This window comes from Podarcis vaucheri (assembly GCF_965113315.1).
Source record: "Podarcis vaucheri genome assembly, chromosome: 16".
NCBI classification, from domain to species: domain Eukaryota; kingdom Metazoa; phylum Chordata; class Lepidosauria; order Squamata; family Lacertidae; genus Podarcis; species Podarcis vaucheri.
Window position 1 is genome coordinate 34,927,518 of NC_138754.1, and position 23,831 is coordinate 34,951,348.

General features: G+C 45.7%; 1 protein-coding gene across 1 annotated transcript in view; it reads right to left on the bottom strand.

Moving 5' to 3' along the window:
* The window catches only part of ULK1 (unc-51 like autophagy activating kinase 1), a 118,569-nt gene extending 95,377 nt beyond the window's left edge, over positions 1–23,192 (bottom strand). Inside the window, exons 1-3 of the mRNA XM_082204119.1 lie at positions 21,861–23,192; positions 20,388–20,480; positions 20,237–20,278 (exon numbers count right to left, since the gene is read on the bottom strand). Coding sequence (XP_082060245.1) covers positions 20,237–20,278; positions 20,388–20,480; positions 21,861–21,950 — 225 coding nt within the window. The 5' untranslated portion in view covers positions 21,951–23,192. The remainder of the gene's footprint in view (positions 1–20,236; positions 20,279–20,387; positions 20,481–21,860) is intronic.
* Positions 23,193–23,831: the final 639 nt, after the last annotated feature.

A 23,831-nucleotide genomic window follows, 5' to 3' on the forward strand; every position in this document is an offset into this window, starting at 1 on the left:
CTATTTATCTACTTGCGCTGGTGTGCTTTTGAACTGCTAGGTTGGCAGGAGCAGGGACCGAGCAACAGGAGCTTACGCCGTTGCAGGGATTCGAACCGCTGACCTTCCAATCAGCAAGCCCAAGAGGCTCAGTGGCTGTGACCAGGACAGACTATTCACCCATCTAACCCAGTATTCAATTGGAAATAACTGTCTTTGCTCTTGGGACAGAGCTCTTTCCCCATCACCAATACTTTAGACAGTGAGTAAGCCTGGGGTGACCAATCTGGCTGCTAGGCAGGTGCTTAGCTGCTGAGCTATGACTGCTATGATAAGAAAAGGTGGTCCAACCTGTTTTTCTTCCCCCCCCCCCTCCAACACCAAAGCAACATTTCCTGTCTGGGCTCCCTATAACAAGATGATTGTTGCCATCCTGATTCCTGACTGCTGGTTCAGGCCTTCTGCTACCCACGTAAATAGGATGGGTGGAGGGGGTGGGAAAAATGTACTGAAGCCAAACAGGAACCAGGTTTTTCAACACCTGTGGCTATAGAATGGATCTAGGACAACCACTGACTCTACCAACAAATGGGGAGAGGGGTGGGATTCAAATGGCAGCATGGGTTGACGCCACTGAAGTAGGAACATACAAAGCTGCCTTATGTGGAGTCAAGCCATGGGTCCATCTAGATAGATAGATAGATAGATTCTTTATTGTCATTACACAAGTGCAACATTGCACAAAGTGCAACGAAATTGGATGCCATCCCTTAAAACAACAAAAGCAAGACAACAACAACAACCAAACAAACCACATTCCAGCCACACCCACACCACACCCATCAAACTCCCAGGTCACACTAACGAGTTACAGCATTCAAAAGGGCCACAGCTCTTGGATAGAAACTGTTTTTCAGTCTATTTGTCTTTGACTTGATGTTTCTATATCTTCTGCCAGAAGGCAGTAGTGCAAACAGACAGTGTCCCGGGTGAGATGAATCCTGCAGGATGTTATTTGCTTTCCTAAGACAACGGGAACCGTACAGTTCTTCCAAAGATGGGAGAGGATGACCAATAATCCTTTGGGCTGTGGTTATGACCTTCTGGAGCACCTTCCTCTCCCTAGCTGTACAACTGGAGAACCAAGCACAAATACAGTATGTAAGAATGCTCTCTATGGAGCCTCGGTAGAAGGACACCAGCAGTTCTACTTCAGTACTGTCTACACTGACTGGCAGGATTTCAGAGAGGGTTCTTGCTAGGCACTACTTCGGAAATGCTAGGGATTGGGCCTACAGCCACTGCAAGGCAGACACCATTATTTATTGAGAACTGGTATAAACACAGTTGCTGGAGGAGACTCTTGAGAGTCCCATGGACTGCAAGAAGATCAAACCTATCCATTCTGAAGGAAATCAGCCCTGAGTGCTCACTGGAAGGACAGATCCTGAAGCTGAGGCTCCAATACTTTGGCCACCTCATGAGAAGAGAAGACTCCCTGGAAAAGACCCTGATGTTGGGAAAGATGGAGGGCACAAGGAGAAGGGGACGACAGAGGACAAGATGGTTGGATAGTGTTCTCGAAGCTACCAGCATGAGTTTGACCAAACTGCGGGAGGCAGTGGAGGACAGAAGTGCCTGGTGTGCTCTGGTCCAGGAGGTCACGAAGAGTCGAACACGACTAAACGACTAAACAACAACAACAACAACAACAACAACAACATCTTGTCTGTGTTTCCCCAGCCACTCTGGGATGCTTACAGCATATATAAAACATAGTGAAAGCACAAACAGAGTTCAGGGTACATGGGCAAGGTGAGAGGTTCATAACCAGGAGTGCCTGGCATGCTCTGGTCCATGGAGTCATGAAGAGTTGAACATGACTGAACGACTAAACAACAACAAATAAACACAGTGGCTAAGAGATGGGCTGGAGAAAATCAGGAAGAACCCAGTATCTTGGCTCTACCACAAACTCATTGGGTGGGCTTAAGCAAACCAGTCTTTCAGCCTCTGTTCACAACCCTACTGCAGTGTGTGGGATAATAATCCTGATATCCCATAAAGGAGAGCCGCTAGGAATTCCAACTCGGTAATGTATACAAAGCGCTTTTTGAACACACTTGACAGCACTGCCCATGTGGTGCTCTCCAAATGTCATCGGAAAAGAACTCTCATTATTCCTGACCGCTGGATGGGAATTGGAAGATCAACGCTATCTGGAGATCACCACGCTGGCTACCCATGCCCTAATACTGTAAACCAGGCATGGCCAAACCTGGCCCTCCAGCTGTTTTGGGACTATACCTCCCATCAACCCTAGCTAACAGGACCAGTGGTCAGGGATGATGGGAACTGTAGTCCCAAAACATCTGGAGGGCCAAGTTTGGCCATGCCTGCTGTAAACCAAGAAAAGCAGTTGTCACAGAAGTTGGGTGTTGGATACCACGTTGGGTTTCTTAAGCATGCCTTTCCAACGCCACCCAATGAAATAAGGCATATTAAATCAGCCTGTTTGATCAACTCAGCATAAGCTTAGAAATAATACCGGAAGCGAAGAGCAGAAACTTCTGTTGCTTTAATTTCAACACTTCCTGTTTACTGATGTCATGGCAGGCCCCAAAGCTTGGAAAACCATGACCTCCTATGTGACAGCGAAGGCGGAATGCTTTTTCTCAGATGCTGCCTCCTGCCTGTAATCTTCTTTATAAATAATCATATTTAAAAATTAACATTTCGTACTAAATAATGTGCTACCCAATTAATTGGAAAGGCCTTTTGATTTGCAGGAAGTCAGCCTCACTGAACACACTGCAATTAACAGGGAGGTATACAACCATAATAAACAATACTGTAATTGAAATATAGTTTTTAGCACAGGTTGTGGTTGATGACACTTAAATCTGTTGGGCTCCAATCTCCAGCTGTGTCCCAAAGTGAGAGGCAAACAGATTTTCATGTTTCGTTTCTTTTCCTTTTTCGAAAGAATCAGATAGGCAAAGGGACAGACTGAACCATGCCCAACGCCCTGGGGTGCTGCTGCCAGTCAGAACGGACAATATTGGGGCTAGACTGAAATAGTCAACTGGCATAATAAGCCAGCTTCCCTACTTTAATTTATTCATTAAGATTTTAAATAATGAAGAAAACACAACTGTGGCATATTTGACAAGCTTGCTGCACAAGATGGCACGTGCCTGTTTCGTTGGAAACAAACCACCGGCCGTGCGAAGGCACAAGCCAACTTCTTATGCCATATTCCCTTGCCCATGAAAATGCAGCTACGGTGTCTCTCTCCGCAACACCTGCAGCAAAAACGGCGTCAGCATCTCACAGCAACAGAGACAGACCAAGGTTGATTTGCAAAGGTCTTCCTTTATTGGGAGTTATAAGACGCTTTGCTAATTGGATCCCAGGAGGCATTAAATTCAGCTCCCCTCACTATTTATGCGTGATATTTAACGTCTGGTCGATCAAGGGATTGCCAGCTCCGATGACCTAATTCTGCCTGTTGTCCTGATGCTAACTCGCCTGCCGCTCTGTCTAGGGAACCAAAAAAACTGTTCCGAAGCAGAGGTGCCTGCTTTCTGTGTCTGTGTGCTTTCGTTTCATCCGCTTGGCTTTTGCAAACACAGCGTTTGTTCGGGGATCACAGGGAAATACAAACAAACGGCTGCGGCTATTTTTAAAACCATAAGCGGTTCTAGTAAAAGCAAAGAGGGAAAAAGAGAAACAGGGATATTTAACCTTCAGTAGACTACACAATGAAGGCTCTTTACACAATTATGAAGCCTGGAAGCAGGTCAAAATTAATCTTATGAGAGGAGGAGAAAGAAAAATATTTTTAGAGCAGCGGCAGAATGACCTTGCCTGCTTTGCAAAACCTAGATTAGGCTCACAAGACATTCTGCATTCCGTGGATTAGCTTTACATCGAGCCAAATAAGGTACAAAGGCGCCATATTACAACAGACTGAAAAGAACCCAATATTCCAAGATATGGAATATCTAGCTGTTTGCATGAAAGGTGTCCAGGATTTCTCAGCTAATCTAATCTATACCTGCCACACACAAGGACTGCAGCAAGATTGGAGTGCCTGGGAAAGGAGAAAGGACAGGGCAGAGAAACACAGGCTATGCTTGAACATCAGTTTAAACGAGGGGAACCAATTTTCCATCTGAGGGCCAAATAAATTCCCCTGGGAGGGGTCTTCCAGGGGGCCACATTCCAGAGATGGGCAGAGTAAAGGCAAAAGTGGGTGGCACAATGGGTAGCCTACCTTTGCACAGTAGGCTACATTCCAGCCATGCAAAAATAAGTTGGTTTCCATGTGCACAGAGAAAATTAGACAGACAGATATCCATTCAGGAAAGAAAAGGCATTCACCATTCCAAGACACATTTCAAGCAGACAAAAAGCGCTTGAGGACAACATGGAGCTGGACCAGTGAGCAGAACAGTTTGGGAAGTGGTTCCCAAATATTCTCTCCCCATTTGAAAATTGCTGGTGCTCTTAGTGGACCAACGTATTTTTCCACGGGTTACAGCAACTGCAATAGACACTGCATGGTTTTCAGTCATGCATCTCTATGGCTTCTTTCATTTCTTTCATTTTATTTTACTGCATTACAATCCGCACTCCATACAGTTGAAATACAATTAGAAATCAATATGAACGGTTAACGTGGCCATGCTAAATAAAGTTCGCAGACCACTGGTGGTCCATGGACCACGGCTTGGGAAGCCCTGGCACAGGGAAAGCCCCCGGGGGCCAGTCTGGTTGCGGGGCCACATTTGTCCCCTGGACCCGATGTTCCCCACCCCTGGGTTAAACTATAGGGCAGCACAGAGATTGCAAACTTGCGGCACTACAGATGCTGTCAGAACTAAAATTCCCCATCATCCCTGACCATTTGCCATTGCCAACTCAAGTTTATATGCACAAACACAAACAGTGAATTCACGGGCAACACAAAAGTCACAGGTGAGCAAGCCTCTTTCACTGTTATGAATTGCTTCCACTGTTACAGAAGCCACCAAAGTCTGCGGGGGGGGGGGGCAGGGCATCTGTCCGGTTTTCCTGAGGACAGTCTCCTGTTTCTAAGAGTCTTCTGCTTGGAAGGTCTGTCCAGTCCAAGTCCAATTTAAAGGGGAAAAAACCCTAAGAAGGGACAGCAGGTGGGGGTTGTAAAAAGCAAAGTGAGCAGGCACACAAGACACACTATGGCTAACTATACAGTGAAATTTAATGCATTTCTGTTTAAAACATAGCAATTATTCTTGCTTTTGCTCCTATACATCGAAATCGCCATAAACTGATATAGTGCAACCTGATACCCCCATTTGTATTTCTTCTCTTGGGTGTCCAATGCTTATGTGGCCATCCTAGTTTCCTATAATATCTGAAGCAGTGAATGACGACTGGCATAATAAGCTTGCAAAACCAGAGTTTGCTAGTTTGCACGTAACAGCAAATCCATATTTTCCAGTGAAAAGCATAAGAAACTCATTAAGGAAGCAAGCGTCTGAGGCTGAAGGCCAGGAATATGCTAGGACTGGGTTTATTTATGCAAATGCCAAACCATGATTTTCATGTTAGATGTGAACCAACCAAAGGTTGCGTGACCATAGCATAGAGGGGTGAGGAAATACTATTCGGACACAACGAAAGCAGGAGTTAAATGCTATTAAAGACATTGAGAGACTGATTGCACATGAGTTCACGGCTCTCTCAATAAGGGTGAACTTTCTCTCCCCTCCCCTTTTTCTTCTTTTTTTAATTCCCAGCCCAGAAACCTTACACCATGGGCAAATGTCATCCCTCAAAACCCCACGCAGACCAGCTTTGGGCAGAGAGAGAAAGAGAGAGACAAGAAGCAAGTCATAAAATAGCTTCTGAAGTGGATATTTTCATAATGGAGACGTTGACAGGGCCTGGAGAAAACAGCCGTGTGAACAACACACGAGTAACTGGAGATGATCCACCGTTGCATTCAGAGAAGCACAACCACATGCCAGTTTCCAATTACTCTTGGGAAACAGCCACGAAGCCACCTTACTAAGAGCTGTGAGTAATGCTGCCCTGGGCTCCAGAAGGAAGTTTTAGAGGATGGTAAATAGCCCATGTCACCACCCCCTTCTCCAATGTACCATCAGGTGAGGAGGAGAGAAATATGAGGCCTGCTAAGGCAAACATGACAAATCCACAACCCTGACTAAGAGCACAATCACCATTTTGAAAATGACAAAATGGACACACCCTCCAAAATCATCACGTCACGTTGCCCTCGTGAGATAATTTAGATTTTAGAAGGATGTGCTCACTCAATGAGACTTTAGCTGATGTTAAATTCTTCCCTCGCTCAATGTTTCGACATTCATTTTCAATGTATTTTAAAACATTTTTTAAAGACGGGGTGGAATAAGGCATTGCACTTCAGACTATAGGGTAATCACATTAAAAAAACACCACAGAATTGATTTAATAATTCCATAAGTTTTGCTTATGCTATTTGTTTCCTCAAAGGATTCAAAATCGCTTAAATGGTTCTTCCCATACACACGATTTATCTTTACAACAAAGCTGCGAGGGAGGTTAGGTAGAGAGAATATTTGAATATGGCTCTCCCAACGCATTCATGAGAGCACATAGTGCTCTCCTTTGCAGGACACAAATCCACAACATCCTCTCCCCGCAAGGAGAAAACCAGCAAACAAGGACAAGCCTGGGCTTAAGCCACCCGCTCCTTGGTGAGCTAAAAGTGGCCCTCCAGATGTTGCTGGACTCTAACTCCAAGCATTCTTGATCATTGGCCATTCTGGCTGGGGCTGATGGGAGTCCAACACCATCTGGCAGAGCCAAAGTTTGCCCATTCCTGGCACAAGAAAAACATTTTTAAAAACTGCCCTCCCACTTGAAGTCTTAAAATGGTGACCTATCCATTCTGCCACCTGGTGAATAAAGGAAGCCTCAGACTGCATCAAACAAACCTCTCTTAGACTATGGCGTGGTTCAATGTAAACAGTAAGCCAAAAATCTGGATTACTGGGACCACAAGAACATGCTAGCTCACAAAGAGAGGGAGGAGTTAAACCAACTTTCTTCCTTCTCCAACCTCTAAGCTCAGATTGTGGTCAAGAAAGAAAAAGCTTTAACTGTTTGGGTAACACCCTAAGCCGAAACAGAGTTTACCTGCTGCACCACACCAACCTAAAAAAACCAGGGGGGAGCAAAGCAGCCAGCAATCTCATCTCCAAGAGCCAGCACATTCGCGCATTAGTGCTAAGCCACGGTTTTATGTTGTGTGTGAAAGCAGCCACTATTAGTAGTTCATCAAAATCACTGCTGCTTTGCAGAAGCAGTGTAAGTCATGGGTAGGCAAGCTAAGGCCCGGGGGCTGGATCTGGCCCAATCGCCTTCTAAATCCGGCCCACGGACGTTCCGGGAATCAGTGTGTTTTTATGTAAAATGCATCTTTTATGCAAAATGCATCTCTGGGTTATTTGTGGGGCCTGCCTTGTGTTTTTACATCAGTAGAATGTGTGTTTTTATTTAAAATACATCTCTGGATTGATTATTTGTAAAGGTAAAGGGACCCCTGACCATTAGGTCCAGTCGTGACCAACTCTGGGGTTGTGGCGCTCATCTTGCTTTATTGGCCGAGGGAGCCGGCATTCAGCTTCCGGGTCATGTGGCCAGCATGACTAAGCCGCTTCTGGGGAACCAGAGCAGCGCACAGAAACGCCGTTTACCTTCCCACCGGAGCGGTACCTATTTATCTACTTGCACATGACGTGCTTTCGAACTGCTAGGTTGGCAGGAGCAGGGACCGAGCAACGGGAGCTCACCCCGTCATGGGGATTTGAACCGCCGACCTTCTGATCGGCAAGTCCTAGGCTCTGTGGTTTAACCCACAGCGCCACCCACGTCCTGGGTTATTTGTAAGACATAGGAATTCATTCATTTATTATTTTTTCAAAATATAGTCCGGTCCCCCACAAGGTCTGAGGGACAGTGGACCAGCCCCCTGCTGAAAAAGTTTGCTCACCCCTGAGTGTAAGTTGTTCTCCCCACCCCAATTCAGTTAAGTAAACCAAGTCTGAACTCTTTCTAGATCTAGTGTGGAACCTTAAGCAGCTCGCCAAAAATTTGAGGCGGAGGTCTTTCCAAGACCCACCTGCAGACGCTCGGGAACTAAGAAGGGACCCTTCTGGATGCCAAGCACATGTTCTGCAACGGAGTTACAGCCCTTCCTGTAAACAGTGCATTGCACAGGAAACCCAAAGTGCTTCCTCCCTCCTTTTTACAGACTGACAAAACAGTTCTCTTTTCTTTATAGCAGGAGAAACCCAGCCAACTTTTAAAAGCATGTCTCAATGAAAAAAGCTGGTACGGTTGTTGGGGCGGGTGCACAGAGACCAGGTACAGTGGTACCTCGGGTTACATACACTTCAGGTTACAGAAACCACTAACCCAGAAACAGTGCTTCAGGTTAAGAACTTTGCTTCAGGATGAGTACAGAAATTGTGCTCCAGTGGTGCGGCGGCAGCAGGAGGCCCCATTAGCTAAAATGGTGCTTCAGGTTAAGAACAGTTTCAGGTTAAGAACGGACCTCTGGAACTAATTAAGTACTTAACCCGAGGTACCACTGTATATGGTACATGGCTTTCAGGGACTACATCAGACCACCACAGTTGGCCAGCCCTACTGGAAGACCACCTTGCATCAACAGTGTTTGAAATGGTTTAGACCAAAGTAAGTTACAGTTTCTACTGAGGAGTCACGTCCCATTGAATTAAGTGGGAGCCTGAGCCCTGGAAATTAAGCTTACAATGGCAGCCTTAGGAAAACAGGAAGCTGCCTTATACAGAGTCGCATCCATGGTCCATCTATCTCAGTACTGTCTGCCATGGCTGGCAGCTGCTTTTCAAGGTTTCTCCCAGCCCTATCTGGCGACGGCAGAGATTGGATCGGGTCAGCAACCTTTTCCAGCCGTGGGCCGGTCCACTGTCCCTCAGACCTTGTGGTGGGCCAGACTATATTTTTTTTTTTTTGGGGGGGGAGAACGAATTCCAATGCCCCACAAATAACCCAGAGATGCATTTTAAATAAAAGCACACATTCTACTCATGTAAAAACACCAGGCAGGCCCTACAAATAACCCAGAGACACATTTTAAATAAAAGGACACATTCTACTCATGTAAAAACACGCTGATTCCTGGACCATCCGCGGGCCAGATTTAGAAGGCGATTGGGCTGCATCCGGCCCCTGGGCCTTAGGTTGATCTAAGACGTTCCTAGTGCAAAGCAGGTGCTCTACTGCCAAGTTACAGCCCTTTACCTTCAACATTTCTCTTTCCCGCCTTGCCCTTGATGCAGGTTTGCAGCACAAACTCATTCACAGCAAGCTTGAAAACAGTTTCTAAAAATACTCGATTCCACCCTCATCGGGGTCAATCTCACTAGGTCTTCTGCGCACTGCTGGCCCCATTAGCACTACTCAATAATACATAGCTACAAACTAACTGGGACACGGTAGATTTCCAAAGCTTTTGAAACACCATTCAAGATCATGATGAAGACTTGTTACAGTGGATCCTCGTGTTACGTACAGTGGTACCTCGGGTTAAGTACTTAATTTGTTCCGGAGGTCCGTTCTTAACCTGAAACTGTTCTTAACCTGAAGACCACTTTAGCTAATGGGGCCTCCTGCTGCTGTCACGCCACCGGAGCACGATTTCTGTTCTCATCCTGAAGCAAAGTTCTTAACCCGAGGTACTATTTCTGGGTTAGCGGAGTCTGTAACCTGAAGCGTATGTAACCCGAGGTACCACTGTACGTCCTCCTTGAGAACGCTTTGGGTTATGAGCTCTGCTAACCCGGAAGTAGATGCCCCTTGTTATGAACTTTGCCCTGGGATGCAAGTGGAAGACGAGCAATAGCAGCGGGAGGCGCCATTAGCGAAAGCGCACCTCATGTTAAAGCCAAAACCGGCGGTACAACTGTAATAGGAAACAAGACACAGGTGGGCTGGCTCTTGTATCTCATCCCCTTAACACAAATTTAACATGCCCCAGCGAAGTGGGAGAACGCCTGTTTCTCATGCAGAAGGTCCCAGATTCCATCTGCCGCCATCCCTAGGCAGGGCTGGGAGATTGAGGAAAGCAAAAAGCCGGTTAAAAAGATCTGAAATATTTTTTTTGAAGCTAGGATTTATTTTATTCTGGGCTTGTCTTATTTGATGTTTTAATGTGCTGTAAACAGCTTTGAGAATTGTTCTTTAAAATGTAAAGTGGTATAGATATTATTATTATTATTATTATTATTATTATTATTATTATTATTATTATTTCTTTCCATTGGGGGGAACAGAAACCTAGACATTCCATTGTGGTGACCATAACCTTGGTTTAAGGTACCATTTAGCTGTTAGCTGAGTTTCTAACACTGGCAACCAGCTATCCTAGAGTCGCTTGCTTAAAATCTCTGATGTCAAGGGACTGTTTGGATGCTCAGGGCTCATCCACACTCTGCCTCTCTCATGCCTAGAAAGCAGGCATAGGCAAACTCGGCCCTCCAGATGTTTTGGGACTACAACTCCCATAATCCCTAGCTAACATGACCAGTGGTCAGGGATGATGGGAGTTGTAGTCCCAAAACATATGGAGGGCCGAGTTTGCCCATGCCTGCCCTAGTGGTTCTCCCCTTGCCCAGCATCTTTCCCAAGGAAACCCCACCCTTGAAGCTCTAAAAGGGAGCAAATTTCAATCTGGAGAAAACCAGAATTGTCATTTGCTCTGATTGAGCACTAAAGAGCAGTTTTCCCCTGGGTAGAGCAGCAGACCAGAGGAAGTGTGGACAAGCCCTCAAGCTGCCGAAGGTAATGGCCATGGAATGTTGACAAACAGAACTGCAACTGTGAGGAAAGGGAAAGGTCAACTTAAAACAAGAGAGCCACTTTGCAAATGTCCTCAAGGACAAAAAAGGGATGAATACTTCTGATGGGAAAGAAAGCAAGAAACTGTAGAAAGGGTCTTGTAAGTTAATGAACTGAGGTAGACATGGAAGTTACAGAATTTACAGTGTAGAAGCAGGCAGGTCATTAGGGAAAGAGTTCCTTTGAGATCTTGCGATAGCAGTGCTCTCTGGTTTCAAGATTATTTCAATCTCTGGCTGCGGTAAAGTTGTTGCTGTCATTTGTGGTGAGCGGACAGCTAGTTCATGCCATCCTGGTTTCAACACTATTTAGATTTTGTAAACTCTCACAAAATTCAAACATAGCTTCCTGCTATGAAATCATTCACTCCTCTCAGGTAGCAACATGTGCCACTCGAGATGCTGTTGGACAACAAACTCCCATCAGCTCCAACCAGCATGGCCATGGACAAGGGATGATGATGATGATGATGATGATGATGGGAATTGCAGTTTGGCAACATCTGACAAGGGTTCCCTATCCCTGCTCTAAGAAATCCTTTAAAAGGAGTGCTCACTCACATGCGCAGATTGTGCTCAGAGTATTGCAGCCTTGCAAATAAGCCCACAAAAGTTACTAGCCTGATAGTGAACCATATCCGTTCAACAACAGCCCGCTCTGGGTACACTCACCCACATGTTAATTCCTTATTGCCTACGGCTACCAAGCCTGTGCTTAAATACAAGTTTGGATTAATAATGCCTTTGACATGTAAGGGCACTTTATCGCTGCAAATCAGGTGAATGCATTTGCATAAAAGCTTGCCAATTATTGAATTGTATTTACTGCACATAATATGGACACCTGGGCAGCACAGGGTTAACAGGAGTGGGCAAAGCACATGACCTCCCCCCTTCTCCCTCCACCCACAAGTCAAGCTGCAGGTCTAGTTCTGCAATTTTTACAAAGCTGTGTGGACAGGTGGAATGGGGAGGGGCACACCCTGTGCATGGAAAAGTTGCTGGGTTTTGACCCTCACTTCTTTAGATAGAGCTGGGAAAGACTCCCACCCCTGAGAGCATGAACTGCTTCTATGCAGGCCAGGATTGGGCAACATGTACCCATTCAGAAGGGACACGGGTGGCGCTGTGGGTTAAACCACAGAGCCTAGGGCTTGCCGATCAAAAGGTCAGCGGTTTGAATCCCCACGACGGGGTGAGCGCCCGTTGCTCGGTCCCTGCTCCTGCCCACCTAGCAGTTTGAAAGCACGTCAAAGTGCAAGTAGATAAATAGGAACGCTTTGGCAGGAAGGTAAACGGTGTTTCCGTGCGCTGCTCTGGTTTGCCAGAAGCAGCTTAGTCATGCTGGCGACATGACCCGAAAGCTGTATGCCGGCTCCCTCGGCCAATAAAGCGAGATGAGCGCCGCAACCCCAGAGTCGGTCACGACTGGACCTAATGGTCAGGGGTCCCTTTACCTTTACCCATTCAGAAGCTGTTGGACTCCCATCATCCCTGGGCATTGGCCATTCTGGCCGGGCCAGACTACAGAGGCCTATAGCTTCTCCATCTTTGGCAGATGATAAAGAGCTAGATGGACCAATGGCCTGAGTCCGACTTGCATAAGACAGAGAGAAACTACAACACAGTGGAAGAACGCATACAAAACGTTTGTTGTTGTTGATGTTCCCGGGAATGGAAGAGGAAGCAACTTCTTGCGGCACAGAACAGCAACATTTCAACAGAATGGCAGACTGGGTATTGCATCTTCCGATGTTCTATTACCAAATTAAATCTAGTATTATGTCAGTTCATGGCTTGTTTAAAAAATAAATAAATCATACGAACAAATAAAAAACTCCCCGTTTAGAAATTAAATGCAAGGCAAGTAGTGGCTGTGTAGTGGTCTACAGCATAGGTCCTCAACGAGTGGCTATTCCAGGTGGGTTGCAGCCAAGTTATTGCCACCATATGGCTCTCTAGCTAAGGCTTACTGAACCAAAGGAGCAGCATATGCCATTACTGGGCTGAGAAGCATTCTTCCGATGAGACCCTCCTTTTGTCTATTTCCATGAGCGCTGCAACTTGGCAGGGAAAAGGCACAAGCCCTTTTCAATAGGATACATATTTCTAATTAATCATATGCCCCTCTTTCCTATAGCTAGGCTTGTAGGGAGGGGGCTCTCTCTGGAGCAGGGGCATTCTGTTCACTTTTGAGTCTATGTCTATCGTTTTCCAGGCTTCTCCTTAAATGGAATTTTGCAGAGGGGACTGGCATGCGGAAATTTCAGCTGCGGTGGGTTAGTTAGGATTAGCTTGGTTGCCCACCAGGGCAGCAATGAGGGTCCTGGGATTAGCGATGGCAGTGAGAGCGCTTGGAGGGAGCAGGAATTCCACATCAGGATCACCTCACTTCTTTTAACCTGAAACAGGTCTGGGTCAACTCACGGGTCTCTCTCCCCATGACGCAAGCTGGAAGTCAGGGGTGGGTCTTGAGACTGGTCTACAAGCATGGGAGGTTAAGAAGTACACCCCTGAACCTATGGAGATAACTGCTGACTGATATGAGGTAGATCTGCAAGGCTGACTTCCTAATGGACAACAGCAACAGCAAAACTACTTTCCCCAATTAAGCTGGGGAAGAAAGCTAACCGGGTTAGCTTGGCTAGTGTGTAAAAGGACTGCAAGCTCAGCTCAATTCGGACACTGAAAACAAATTCCAAGGATCAGAATGTGCTGAGATGTACCCCAGTCTAATTCTATTGGTTAAGGTCATAAACACAACAAGCCTGAAGGCTTGCCCACACCAGTCTACAGTCACTGTGGTTTCATCAACCATTTCCTTTGTGTGGTGGGGGGCAGGGAGAGTTACAGAGAGATTCCCAATAAAGCCAGAAACAGAAAGATTTGGAGGGGGAGGGAGGGAAGAAACCACAAAACAGGTAGCAGCATCAACCCTCCAAAAGAAGCTATGATGTTTACAGCTTCCAGGGTGGCAGCTGTGTTGTATCTGCTGCCGCAGATAAAAAGCATTCAGCACCACAGAAAAGGCAAAATATTTTAAGGTGGTATCTGCTTATCCAGTTGGGAGGTGGGAGAGTTTAGGCGACAATCAATCTTAAAAGATTGGGAGCGGGGGAGTAGCACCAAATTGTACTTAAAAGGATCTCTCAAAGGCAAAACAATAAGACCTGCAAGGGGTTCTCTTTTGCATTTGAACAAAGAAAAGGGTAAACAAGGAGCTTGCTGCTTAAAAAAACCAAACAGCTTTCTGAACCAGCTGAATTACTACCATCCCGGCATCTCTGTGAGAGAACAGGATTTGGGGGCACTGAACGTCAGGGATCATGGGAGCTGTGGACTGACAACATCTGTCCCGACACACAGTGTCCATCCCTGGCCTACGGTTTACAACTGGTTCACTTTCGATTTAAGTACCAGGGCTGACACTGCTGCAGCTACCATGCACATACAAGCAGACACAAACAAACCCACAAACTAGCCTGAATTTCAGTCGTGCGAGAGCGCTCAAAACATCTCCAATTTATATACTGCCTCTTAAAATACCAAGGCTGTGTACAATAACACAATTCAAGACAAAAGAATCCCAAATATGATAAACCCCAATCTAATAAAAAAAGAACGTATCACAAATATAGCAGCCTCGAATCACTCCACTGGTATCTGAGGCCAAGGGAAAGCTTGAGTACATAGATATGCTTTTAAAAGCTGATGGAAGCTCACCCTGGCAGATGCCTAGCTCAGGCCACAGACCGGGGGCCACCACGGAAAGGGCCCTTCAAACTGCCATAAGATGAACCTCTGCAGACCACAGCATAACAGGTTTATTTATCATTTTCTCCGTAAGAGCTCTGTGTATCAGAGACAGATTTAATGCTGCAATTCAAACCTCACCAAATATAATGCAACTTACTTTCAAGTTCAACGTGCATGGGACTGCAGCTTTATGTTTAAAAATCACAACGCAGCAACAAAACAATAAAAGCACAAGGGTCATACGAAATGTGAGGCGAGTAGGCCCACTGAGATTAATAGACTTGACTACCTAAGTTATTTTGCAATACTATACATTTCAAAAGCGGTGCTCTAGAGAAGACTACATCACAGGAAACTATAAGAGAAATCAAAAGGGATAATTCCATCAGCTTCCTGAGATATAGTTCCCGGAATTCCAAACAACAAGGAAGCCAAGAACCATTAAAGTGATTTACGTTTCGTCACATAGACACACCCAGGCAGATGCTTTATGATGCAGAACGGAGACCCGGTGACACATTTAGCTCCCTGGCAGATCTGGCTTCAGGAAAGGAATTAGGATTCCCTCAAACTGGTTTGTCCTCGCTGGGCAATGGCTGCAAGGCAGTCTTGGCCAAGAGGCAACCCACAAAAGCCATTTGATAGCTCACCAGCAGCAGCTCTTGAAAGACCCCAGTAGGAAGCAACAGCAGAAAGGTCCCATTCAGATGCTAAAACACAACTGATGCAGGCTTTGTGTGGTTTGTGGGAGTGCTCACATGTTGTGTGTGTGTGTGTGTGTGTGTGTGTGTGTGTGTGTGTGTGTGTGTGTGTGTCAGAAAGAGGCCCAGCAGGGCCTCAGGCTCAAGGCAGGGGTGGGGGTGTACACAGCCCACTTAATCCTGTTCTGGATTATTATGGAATTCAAACACTTGTTAATTTTTTAGACTCTGCACCCTTCAGGGTAGTCCCTTTCACTTTAATTCTGTACAGAGCCATGCACATTGATCGTGCTATATAAACATTGAAAATAATGTTTTTTAAAGCCTTTGTGAAGTTTCACCACAATATCAAAAATATTACTCTTAATATTTATTACTTGCTTTACTTATTTTTTAAAAAAATGGCTCGAAGCAACTCACAAACCGAAACACTGAAACCAGCTACAATAAACACAACCCATAAAAGCCTTTTTTAAAAATAAACCAACAAGCAAATGCATTTCTACAAATAAAAGGGAGGTCTGGCAGCTCTTGCCCAGCCAAAACAGGTCACAAAGACCCTTCAAAATCCTGTTCATAAATATGAAAGCAAAGTTCATGGGTTCTAAATCTTTCTCTTTCTGGTTTTGTTGACCAGGCAGCCCTGCAAATAGAGCAGAGATGGGTAACTACTTGCTCAAGGGTCCAACATGGCCTTTCCAGGCCTTCTGCCTCACCTCTGTGGCTTTCTCCAAGGCCTCACCTGCTCCCAAGACCACCCTGCCCATGGTCACTCATGTGTTCCGGCTTAGCTGGGACATATACTGGAATTCTGATAATGCCTTTTGTTTGACTGCATGTAGAATGAAGAGATCTCTGGCTTTTTGCCTCTGGCCCTGGTAAGTTTGTCCATAATAAGGCCCTTCGCCCCTCCCCAAAAGGTTTTGAACCCCTGAAATAAAGGACTGTCCTCTATAAAGTATGATACACAGCAAAGCTATACTTTGGAACTCACTGCCTAGTGAAATCAAACAGGCACCTTCACGGTATTCTTCTCAGCACCTGCTAAGAACATTTTTGTTCGGACGTGACTCTGAAGACATGTGGAATGTCAACGTGTATTTTAGTCTGGCTTTTAGCTTTCTGTTGATTTTAATTATTATTTTTTGAACTAAAAATGGTGGATTTAAACTGTTTTTGACTGATCATTTTCTTGCTCTGCTCTTTTTGCAAGCCAGCTTTGAGGTTTTGTTGCAATCAAGCAGCTTGTAAAACAAACAAACAAATAAATACTTATTGCATTCTGAAGTAATATTCGTTACCACGTTAAGCTGGTGTGCTGTAAGACCAGAGTCTTGAATTACATAACAACACCTGCTACGGGAAAGGCCTTCCGAAACTGTGGCTTCCAAGGAATCCAAGTCCAAGTGCCACTGAGACCCACCCCAAAATGAAAACCGAGAATCTCATGATGTTGCAGATCCATGCATCTTGTGATTTGACATTCATGCACACAGATGCACACAGAGAAATATGACCGCCACCTCATCTAGTAAAACAACATAGTTGGTGTGGAAAGATACTAGCTAAGCAGGACTCAGTGGGGTAAGATACAGAAACTGCTGTCCACCTCCAAGGTCCTTGAACCAAGTCTACAGGCTTGGGCTTAGTTCCTGCCGACGAAAGCACGGGTCTTGGATGTGCCGCTCCAGAGTTCGCATGATGGAATGCTCCTTCATGCCAGTTAAGATACAGGATATCCCCGAAACTAGAGAACTAACATGGCAGGGAGAAAAATAAGCTGGGCTGGAACCATCCCTGAGAAGCATTTTCTACATGCTGGGATTAACTGTTGGTGCAAAAGAACCAACGTGTCCGTTCCTACCAGAGACACATGTTTATTAACTCAGGAAGATGCTTTGGGTTGTATTCAATGATAGCTCTACTCACAGAGTAGGTCCACTGAAATCAACAAACATGACTAACTGTAGTTCATCAATTTCAGTGGTTCTGGTCTGAGTAAAATTTAACTGAACACCACCCAATGGGGCTCAATTAAGATTCAGATTAAATGCCGGAGGCAGTAAGGACCTAGTCAGGTTCTCCCCTGGAGGCAGATTTTGGCAGCATCCCACATCAGGTGTAGATAACTCACAAATAGCCAAACTGATGCATCACACAAGGTACTGTTTCTGGAAAACACCCTGAGTGGATGGGGCAACAGTCAGATGGGTGGGGTATAAGGAATAAATTATCATCATCATCATCATCTCCAGGTAGGGCTGAGAGAGACTTCACCTGAAACCCTAGAGCAGGCTTCCTCAACCTCGGCCCTCCTACGAGGCCTAGGACCCTCGTACCTGCAGGACCACCTCTCTTGGTATGCCCCACGGAGAGCCTCAAGGTCCATAAATAGCAACACCCTAGTGGTCCCGGGCCCTAAGGAAGTTAGATTAGCTTCAACCAGAGCCAGGGCCTTTTCAACACTGGCCCCGGCCTGGTGCAATGCTCTGCCTCATGAGACCAGGGCCCTGCAGGATCTGATTTCTTTCCGCAGGGCCTGTAAGACAGAGTTGTTCCGCCTGGCCTTTGGCTTGGAGCCAATTTGATTCCCTTCTCCTCCCCCTCTTTCTTTTTCCTTTCTCCTCCTGTGATGAGGCTGCATTTTAATAATGTTTCAATATTTTAATTGTTGTATTTTAATCTTGTTTTTAAGTTGTATTCATTCAACTTGTTTTTTTTATTGCTTTTTAGCCATCCTGAGCCCGGCCTTGGCTGGGGAGGGCGGGGTATGAATAATAATAATAATTATTATTATTATTATTATTATTATTATTATTATTACAACTCCCATGATCCCTAGATAGCAGGACCAGTGGTCAGGGATGGGAATTGTAGTCCCAAAACAGCTGGAGGGCTGAAGTTGAGGAAGCCTGCCCTAGAGAGCTGCTGCCAGTCAGTGTTGACGATACTGAGCTGGATGGACCCTTGTATGAATCATATTCCTATGTTTCCACCTATTCCATCTGCCTAATCCACATGGGTGCATCTATCAAAATGGAATGAATAATACAGTGGTACCTCGGGTTACATAGGCTTCGGGTTACATACACTTCAGGTTACAGACTCTGCTAAGCCAGAAATATTACCTCGGGTTAAGAACTTTGCTTCAGGATGAGAACAGAAATCGTGCTCCGGCGGCGCGATAGCAGTGGGAGGCCCCATTAGCTAAAGTGGTGCTTCAGGTTAAGAACAGTTTCAGGTTAAGAACGGACCTCTGGAACGAATTAAGTACTTAACCTGAGGTACCACTGTAATAATAATAATAAACGGGGTCTTACTACAAAGTGTAAATTCTGGACTGCAGCTGGGTGACCGAGGTTTCCTTAACACTAAGCAGAAAGAAAAGTAGCTCATGTGCAGATTTTTACACACAAGAGCTGGCCTCTGGGATTTGCATGCATAGCATGGTGTTTTGCCACACCAAGGTAACAAAAGCAAGGGTGTTGACCCAATGACTTTCGCAAGGTTTTCGAGGGAACAAAATCAGAATATTTATCCTTTGATTCTGCAAGAGAAAAGGCCTTGCTGCATTTCCTTAGGGCAACTGGAGGGCGGGAGGGGAGGAGAGAGAATTAAAGACTGGGGGTGGGGTGGGGGAAACATGCTGCTTTGTGCAAAACCGATCTGCTTCCTGATTATTTGACCTGAGATAACCCCACCCCCAGCAACATCCAGCCCCTATTTTTGAGACTGCAGAGGTACGCTGGGAAAAAGAGTCCTTGCACCGGAGAAACCCAGAACCGAAAGGAAACAGAAGCCGAGAACTAGAGACTACGGCTCCCAGAAAGCATTGCACGCAGCCTGCGCCAAACACACAGGCAGGAATTTGGTTGCACTGATGATGCAAAGCCCTGACTCAACCAATCCCAGAGCGCAGGAGGAATGTCAACAAACAAGGAGGTCTGGAGGCCACATGACACCAGACAGCAACAAAGCTCAGATAAGCAACAGGGAGAACTAGGGTTCAGAGCTGGAACTCCTCCTCCTGTGGCTATAAAAGCAACTGAAGGCTGTTCGTACCCAAACAACAAGAGGACCTCCAAGGTGGAAATTGACACAGTGATCCAGTTCAAAACAGGATTTCTGGGCACACACCTTGGTCTGCCACAACTTAGTGGTGCCATTGTCATGTAAATAGATAAATAAAACCTGCTTAAAAAATCAAAGGGAGATTTCATGATGGGGGGGGTAGGAAAGGAGGGCTAACTAATTTCAGCAGTAAAGTGACAAATGTCCCTACAGATTTTGTAGAGTGAGCTAGTTCTCAGTCTGGGGAGCATCACAAGAGGAAAAATTAAACCCCAAAGACAGAAAAGAATCTGGCATATGAGTATTTGCATAGTACATCGCAGACTGACAGCAACACGGCCAAATGGATCAAAAGTGAGATTCAGCCAAGCCTCCCTAAACTTTTGTCTGCATATACTGTACATTCAAAATACAATCCAACTGTGTAGCAGAACATGCCAAAGGGAGCAAAAGCAAACAGCCGGCCTAACAAGATGACTTTAGGTTAAGCACATCTACTGGACGCACACTCCATTTCAATGTCCATATTTTGAAGATGAAGAACCCTCCTTCATTTCAAGGTACTGCCCCACTGATGAGATCCTGGCCTACAGTTAAAGCTTTCTGCCCCACAGTTAAGCCTGTGTGCTCCCTTGCTTATATTGGGTTATATATAGTTTTTACAAAGTGTACAGACTTTTCTCCCGTCACTCTCCAAAACCTCCAATAATCCACAGCTCTCAGCAAAGTTTTAAAGTATCACACCTTAACCCCTCCCTACAACACCCTTCCAAGATAGAAGTAAACTAATACCTGGAAGTCATACAAGGCAACGATATTTTCATGCTTCAGTTCCTAGAAGGAAAGAGAGAGGAGATGGTGGTATAAGCATTTATAAAATCGCAAACAGCCGCCTTAAATCGAAATGTCAATAGCAGCAAAAACATTCTCCCCACCCCCTTACCTTGAGTATTTTGATTTCCTTTCCCAAGAGAGTCTGGGATTTTGCCAAGTTTTTCTTGTTGATGCACTTTATTGCTACCTCCACTTCAGGTTTCTGAAAGTTAATAATAATAATAATAATAATAATAATAATAATAATAATAATAATAAAACAGATGCAGAATGTAAGTTGGAAGTGGCAAAGCTCGCATTTTATTTTCACATGCTCAGAAACACACATGCGTGTCTCTCTAATGAGTCCATATGCTTTAAACCACAAGAGAGGTGTTCAGAAAACCCTGTTTCACTATCCCAAACCATATAGAGCACATGCCCAGGCTTGCCCTTTACTGAATTTGCATTTGTCCGGCACCGGGAAGAGATATTCATTTCAAATGGCTCTTTACGCTGCCATTATCCTCTTAATTTAAGCAATACAAATATTTGGATTGTAGAAGTTTATCCCCAGCTTTACGGATGATGTGAAAAAAGGTGCCCACCAATGGACTGTGTGTTTCTTTTGTTTAATCATTAAGTGATGTAGGAGACATATTTAACAATGCCAAGGACACTTTGGAGACATGGGCTAATCTTTAGGGATAAGGAAGCCAGACAGCAGCCATGCTACAGAAGTCAGTCCAGCTTCCCAGGAACTTTCACCCCCTTGTTCAACAAGACAGTACAATGGCCTGGTAAAGAAAGCCGACCTTCCCTCCTCTGCCACCCTGTTTGGATTCCAGCCTGAATGCAGTTATTCTGTCGCCTATGGACTACCAGGCTAGTGTGCCTTAAATACAAAGCTGCAGAGCCACATAGCCGAGTATTTATAGTTCCTCCAGTACTGCAATGTGTTTGTTAGCTTGTGGCCGCTTTAGATAGGCAGGGTTGCCAAGCCGATAAGGCCTGTTTTCATTTTGCCTATCCAAAGTCTCGGATTTCTTCTTGGCATGTTGAGAATAAATTGCATCGAACCTAAAGCTGATCAACTCCCTGCGAAAGTTAACTTGCAGCATAGTAGCAATAGATCCAAATTGTTATAATAATAAAATAACAACAGCAACAGCAACAACTTGGGAGTTTCTAAGCTCCTTTTCTTGGAAGTGCATCCCTTGAAGTCAAGTGAGTCTGTCTTCTGAGTTGACTAGTTTAGAACTGGTCTCATCCTGACCCGATTTGCATGGCCAAGAGTCCTGTTTATTACAACAGAGTGTTGCCTGGATCCACAGGACGAGCAAGCAAAGTGATCTAGTTCAGCTGTGTGTTTATTTAGGCTCTTCCAAAAGTAGATACGTGTATTGCCTAAGAGAGCAGTAGGGAAGGTGTGTGTGGCATACATATTACAAAAAGGAACAAAATAGTTTTAATATAAAACCCCCGAGAGGGGGAGAGGGCTGTGTGTGTGTGTGTGTGTGTTAAACTGCTACTTATCTCCCAAGTACAGATGAGTAGAGCCACTAAAAAAAAGTTTGGAAAGAAGAATAAACATTGTATTTACCTCTTTGTGCCTCCCTTTGAAAACGACGGCGAAAGCTCCATGCCCGATCAAATCCTTCCTGCTGAACTCAAATTTCCCAACCGTCTCCATGCCTTTCCACGTTTGGGCCTCAAGTGTGAATGGCGAGAAGGAGCTTGGTAGCAACAGCAACAATATATGTATAGTTGAAAAGGGGGTGGGGGGTGGGAAGGCGAGTCGAAGGCCTCCCCCAAACCCTCTTTGTTAAAGCAGGGGTGGGACCCTAAGCACACACAATAAAAATAATAATAAAGTTTTGAAAGACACCGAAGCCCTCTCTTTCAAGTACAATCAAGAGGAACTAGAAACTTGAAAAAGCAAAACTTCTCTCCTGTCCAGCTCTCGGCAGTTAAATTTCTGGCTTTGGACTCCCACCTCTTCTTCGGCCATCGGCTGTCTTTTTCTGTAAAAAGGCCGGGATTTAGTCATTGTTACGAAGGGACGGGAGGGGAGGGAGTTCGAGTCCCGGCTACCAAACTTTCCCCATTTTTATTGCAGCCAGGAAAGTGGGGTGGGGGGAGAGAATTAAAACCAATATTTAAAACACGTATATAATGTGCAGATAGAATAGGTATCAAGTCTCCAAAATAAAGACCTTGTGAATGAGCCCCAGCACTAGAAAGAGCTCGTCCAGTTGGGCCACCCGGCTACGAAGACCGACCCATCTCCGGCCATCCGGAGCTCAAAAACGCAAGCTGATGCAAGACGCGTAAATCCACACCAAAAAAACACACCAGCCTCTCCAACCTTGACGTCAAATCCACCTTAAAAAGAAAGACCCAGCAAAAAGACCACCATCCACCTTAAGACCAAGTCCACCTTAAGAGTTGTTGTTGTGTTTTTTTCACCCCCTCTCTGCCCCCCCTTCCTCTTCCAACCAGTTTTTTGTTTCTACAAACAGCTGCCCAGATGCGCGCCGGGGATGCCCTTCCTTCTTTCTTTCTTCTTCTTCTGGGATTCTTGCGGAGGGGGGAAATCCCTTTTTTGTTGTCTCTCGCAGGAGAAGGAGGAGAATTAAGTGTGTGGGGGGGTCCAAGCCGAGGCTCCCTTCTGGCTTGGCTGGCGGAGGAGAGGATCCGCGGAGCAGCCGCTGCTGTTTCCAGCTTCAGACAAAAGACCTGCGAGGCTCAGGGCGCAGGAGAGCTCAGCTCTGCCTCTCCGCCTTATTTATTTATTTCCCTGGGAGCGCAGGCGCCGTTGCGACCGGAGAGAGAGAGAGAGACTAAATAAATGGAGACAGCAGCAGCAGCAGCAGCAGCAGCCACCTAAAGGCAAAAAGGAGGGATAAGCCGGGCGGCTTTTAAAGGCACAGCAAAGATCTCGTGAGTCACGCAGAGCGAAGCGCGCAGGCACACGCGCGCGCGCAAGTGGTTGCAGTTGGGCATTCTGCAACGAGTCAGGGATCGCTCAGCTTCGAGCATCACCTGAGACAGCACATGCTGTAGCTGGAAGAGGGAGGGTGTCCCAAGTCCCTCCCCCCCTCCCCAGCCCAAGGAGATTGTTGTTTTAACCCACGCTTTGTGTGGCGATGAGAAAACGATCGGTGGTATTCCCTGCCTCTTGAAGTTCGCAAGGTCAGCAGGAAAGAAAGAGGGGCGGGGCTTGCAGAAGAAATGGATGGCCGGTGGCAATTTAGGCGCATGGGTTTCGAAGGGTCTACCCCTGAGGTGAAAGAGGAGAGCACAAAATATGGTCCGAAACTCAACATCAAAAAAACTAAGATCATGGCCACTGGTCCCATCACCTCCTGGCAAATAGAAGGGGGAGAAATGGAGGCAGTGAGAGATTTTACTTGGGCTCCATGATCACTGCAGATGGTGACAGCAGTCACGAAATTAAAAGACGCCTGCTTCTTGGGAGAAAAGCAATGACAAACCTAGACAGCATCTTAAAAAGCAGAGACATCACCTTGCCAGCAAAGGTCCGTATAGTTAAAGCCATGATTTTCCCAGT